Source organism: Trichosurus vulpecula, chromosome 4 (assembly GCF_011100635.1).
Source record: "Trichosurus vulpecula isolate mTriVul1 chromosome 4, mTriVul1.pri, whole genome shotgun sequence".
NCBI classification, from domain to species: Eukaryota; Metazoa; Chordata; class Mammalia; order Diprotodontia; family Phalangeridae; genus Trichosurus; species Trichosurus vulpecula.
Genome location: NC_050576.1, coordinates 253,054,422 through 253,059,669, shown reverse-complemented (window position 1 = coordinate 253,059,669; position 5,248 = coordinate 253,054,422). Strand labels below are relative to the sequence as shown.

Here is a 5,248-nt window from a genome sequence, read left to right as displayed (position 1 = left end):
ACAAAAGGAAGGGATTGTAAATAGAAAAATAAAATATGCAGAGGAGAGAAACGTTCTGGGCACATTGCTTTAAGATCCCCACAGAGAAAACAGATCAAGTAAGAGATGTCACATTTTTTTGCCTGCCTATAAATCTTTCATCATCTCTCCCTAACACATCTACTCTACAGTCTTCTTTAAGAAAGCATTCCAATAAGCTTTGCTTACTAAACAGTATCTTAATGTCCAGAGTGGTGTCCAGGGGTGGGGAACCTATGGTCTCAAGGCCAAACGTGGCCTGCTAGGTCCTCAAGGGCAACACTTAAAGACCTAGCAGTGAAATTTCGATTTAGTCAAAGGGTCACACTTGGGGATCTAGTGGGCCACATGTAGCATCAGGCTGCAGGTTCCCCACCCCTGTATGCTGTGGAACACTCCATTGAGAGATGTTGACAATTAATAGGAAGGGAGACTTCCAGTACCAATATGGATGTACTTAAGTCAGGCCTTATGGGACTATGGGTGGCTGTCACCATTCTCTCAAATCTTAGGACAGGCAGCCTTTTGTGGGTATCATCCCCTCCCCTCTTAGCAGGCCTAAGATTGGGATCAAAGCTATACTTTTTCTGCCTAAAAGACAGGTAGTGGTTACAATAATATGACTAGTGAGAACAGAGCTTCTTCCATTTTCAATCCTGTTAAAAAGCTAACGTTGTTGTGAGTAAAAAATAATAAAAAAAATAGGTGACCATTTTTATTTCATCTTTACAGTGATATGGTAGCAGTACAAGGAAAATGGTGAATACCCTTGCCGAAGGTATCCTGGTCCCATCTCTTGCCAGAGGATTCGGTTTGGAGAAAAAGAAAAGGAATTTTTTTTTGTTTTTGGCTGCAGCTTTGGTAAACAATGAATGAGAAAATACATTGCAGAGATGTCTCTGAGAGAGATGATGACTCCGAACACAGAATACGCCACACCACGTTCATTGACAAAGCTTGACAAACGATTCACTGCATCATATCTCGGTGGAAGGGGAGAAGGAAGTCCTAGTGTCACCAGGAAACCAAACAAACGAACAAACAAACGAACCAAGAATATGAAAACAACCAACACCAAACTGTGGGGATCCTCCACCCCATCTTCTACAGAATAGAAACATCACGTTTGCATATCAAACAGCAGCTGCGTTATTGCTCTATGCATCGGAATCAATTAAGGAACTCATAATAGACGACACGTTACAAACTTAAGGTTCTTTGGTGAAGAATGAGAGAAACCAGTATTTGCACGAAAAATCTCGTCCCGGCTGGCCTGGCTTCTATCTGTTGATTCGCTGGATGCGCTCGCAAAGCAAGGAGAGGTACTGCGTGAGTTTCACCATGGCAACAATGGCCACGCCCCCACTCATCATGCACGTGGGCCAGAAAAGAGAGTGGAACAGCACGTTGGAGCTGTAGAGTTTGGTTAAGATGACGTTCTTTTGGATGCCAGATGGGTCGGAGAAGCAGGAGAAGCGTTGGTACTTCCTGAAATTCTCCATCACCACATTCACCATGGACAGGGACTCTTCGAAGTTCTTGCCACACTTGGGTATGTAAGAACACTGCAGAGAGACAGAGGTAGCTCATTGAAAGGCATTATTTTCTTTCCCCCCCTTGCCTGATTCAATGACCATAGATTTAGAATTGGAAGCGCTGGGCTTCAGGGGAAGCCTGGGCTTGAGACTTGCTTTTGTGAGATTAGGGACAAGTCACTAAGTTTAAGGTCTGATTGTGTCCTCTTCTACAGGAGCTTTGGCTACTCTCTCCATGTCCAGGATGAAATCTAAACTCTTCTGTTTGGAATTTGAAGCCCTTCACAATCTAACTTAGGAATTTCCAGTCTGATTCCGAGTTATCCTACATCCTAATATACATTCTACATTCCAGTCATCTTGCTTTACTTGCCGTTCCCCTTAAAAAACATTCACCTCTTTTCTCTGTTTCTATGCACAGGCTTTTCCTTCTTTCCTTCTCTTCTTGGAAGTTCCAATTCTCTTAAGGGCTCTTTTCAAATTCTAATGTCAACAAGAGACCCTTTGAGATCTTCCTCAGTTGCTACTGCTTCAGTCTCTGTCTTTCCCTACTCTCTGAAAATGATTCTTATTTACTTTTTATATATCTTTTTTCTCTCTCATATATCTATATGTACATATCTACATATATCTATATATAATATACAACCTGTATATATGTATGTATATATATGTATATCCTGTATACATACACACATACCCCTAGGTGATGAAGTGGATAGAATGCTGGGCCTGTAGTCAGGAAGACCTGAGTTCAAATGTGATGCTTCCTGGCTATGTGAGCCTGAGCAAGTCATTTAACCCCTCATCCATAAAATGGGCATAATGAGCAGCACCTACATTGTAGGGCTGTTGTGAGTGTGAAATGAGATGACGATAATTGTAAAGTGCTTAGCACAGCACCAGTACATGGTATGCACTATGAGAATGTTAGCTATTATTACTATTTACTTATTGGTATATATGTTGTATCTCTCCAGTAGAATGTAAGCTGGTTGAGGGTAAGGATTGTTTTGATTTTGTCTTTGTATGCCCAGCATATATTGCAGTGCCCTGTACATAGTGGGACCTTATTAAATGCTTGTTGAACGTATAAATGAATTTCTCTGAGCCTCACATCCTTCGTCTCTGTGTAATGAGAGGAGGAGTTTGAACAAGGATGTTTCTTTCATGAGTTCTTTTAAATGAGCTTTCAGGACAGTGTTTAAACGTGTGATGAGCCCCTCTCCCTATAAAGTATGAATGTAACCATTGTTAAGAAGGCAAAAACAACTCCTGATTGGTTTCCAGTGGCTGGAGCTGCCCTCAGATGATTTAGTAGTATGGAGCAGGAAGGGACTGAAGGCTAGGACATAGGAAGAGAGTGGAAAAGCATCCATTAAGTATATACTATGAGGTAGATGTGGCATACAGAGCCAGGGTCCTGCATCTTCAGCACACTGACTGTGTGTGTGACTCTGAGTAAGTCACTGAACCTCTGAAGGGTCTTGGCAACTCTCTAAGACTCTAAGTTTCGAAGAAGAAGCTGACCTGCCTTTGTTTAGGGAGATTCTTCATGTAGAAGTTTCCTGTATTGGTGAAATCACAAATCTAGTACCTATATGTACTATGTGCCTAGCACATGTCTAAGTTCTAGCGATACAGATAGAAAAGTGAGACAATTGCTGTTCTGAAGCAATTACCTTTCAGAGGAGGGGAGATAACTCCACGTAACTGCAGTGCAGGTGATGAGACCTAGTGGACCTTAGGGGTCACTGGAAGGCCACATCCCTCACCAAAGGTTGGTGGAAAAAGAGTAGTGAGCACAAGGGATGGAGTAGAGTGGGGCTCTGGGTTATCTTTAGCTCCGGTGAGGGTAGATTTTTCCAGGAGGGTGGGGGAGCTGGGAGGAGAAAATCAGCATTTGGCTGAGAGATGGTGTTCAGTCCCTGGTGGGAACTGGCCAGTAGATGCTGGGGAAGGGGAGAGGAAAGACTTTAGTTCTCTGACACCTAATTCTGGATCCTTGGTTTACCCACAGGCATCTGGACAGTGGGCAGTTTGGGTGAAGGGAGGAAAAGATTCTTGGCTCTTTCTGTTTTTTTTTCTGGGCTCTTGGGCCACTTGTTTGGGCAAACAAGGGGAAAAGAAGATTTGTACATTGTTTCTTGCTGTTCTGGGGGTTTTTCACACAGTGGAAGTCTGATAGAAAGGGGAATGCCTGTCCAACAGTCCAAAATTCTGTTTATCTTTTAGGTGGAGCCTAAACCATAGGATGGTACTAAAAGCCTGGGAGAATCTGTATAAGGTTCTATGAAAGAGCTTATCAAAATCTTAATGTGTTGTCCTGACACCCCAAGTTTATTTCTTTCCAAGGAGAGATTACGGATGACTAAGAGTGCTTTCTGTGTTTTCAGTATCTTTTTATTGTCTCTTGAGAATAATGTGCATGTTCTACATTTTTCTGTGGGGCAAAATAAAGGCACTCCATTGCCTGTATGCATTTGTTACCTTGAGTGTTTTTGTAGGAGCTAGGAATCCTATTACCTACATGTATGGAAACTAGACACAAGCATATTCAGAAATTTCACCGGGCACATTCTCTGCAGGGGGCACAATGCACCAAAGGCTCTTGGCCCTTCAGGTCAGTTCCCTGAGAGTGAACCCAGTTCATTTAAGACCAGAACTTAGGTGGTCCTGGACTCTGGATTACATGTACATTGGATGTAATTACACCCATCCTCACAGGCTTATTGTGAAGACTGAATCAGATACTGTGTGTAAAGTATCATCTAAATGTCAGCTATTATGAAACAATACCAGTGTCCAAATCATTCTTTAACACTAGCATTTATATTAGAATTTTCAGGAGATAATTCTGTTCTAAAATGCTGAAGATTTCAGGTAAAAAAATGTGTATCATATAATAGGTCTACTTTCTGGGTATTGATTGACTCTCCATATTAATGCTTTCTGTCACAAGGAAGTGTTTGGTACTTCCATTCTAGTCCTCACTGGGTAAATAGAGAATCACGGCACTGGAGAACATTTTTGACATGATTCTGTCCAAACCTCTTGTTTCACAAGTAAGCAGAATGAAGAGCACAGATGGGAAGGAATTTGTCCAACATCACATAGCAAGTTGTTGCTTCAGGCAGGTCTAGAACCCAGGTTATTTTTGGTCTAATTCTCCTTCCACTATACTACAGGCCAAGGACAATGCTTGGCTGGGCTAAGAGGCAGCATGGAAAGATGATGGACTGGGAGTGAGGGGCCCTGGGCTTGAAACCTTGTTCTGCTACTGCCTGTGTGGTGTCAGTAAATCAATCAACCTCACTGGGCCTCAGTTTCTTCACTTGTAAGATGAAGGGGTTGGACTGCACGACCTCTGTGGTCTCTTCTAGCCCTATGATCCTAAAATGCCCAAGAGCAACCAAGTTTAAAGACAAAAACCAGACCATTTGACTGGTTGTTTTGACTATTCCAGGGGAGGAGTAACTTTGGTTATGAATTGGCTTTCCCTTAGCCCTTGGGGTGGTGGTAATTTATTTGTTGTATCACTTTTAGAAAGTAAGTCCAATTTCCCTCTGGTGGGCTACTCCAGGTATATCATTTAGAGTGGACACTCCCTGGTGAAAAAGATGACAACTATTCCCAAGACCTGTGGAGAGTGGTTAATGAGCCTTTTAGCATACAGGATAAGTTGCCCTGAGCAT

The 5,248-nt window shown here is 42.4% G+C and overlaps 1 protein-coding gene across 1 annotated transcript in view; it reads right to left on the bottom strand.

Moving 5' to 3' along the window:
* Positions 1–345: 345 nt before the first annotated feature.
* Positions 346–5,248, bottom strand: part of KCNMB2 (potassium calcium-activated channel subfamily M regulatory beta subunit 2) — a gene marked incomplete in the record, with an annotated part of 286,588 nt that continues 281,685 nt past the window's right edge. The window contains 1 exon segment of the mRNA XM_036753732.1: positions 346–1,583. Coding sequence (XP_036609627.1) covers positions 1,299–1,583 — 285 coding nt within the window.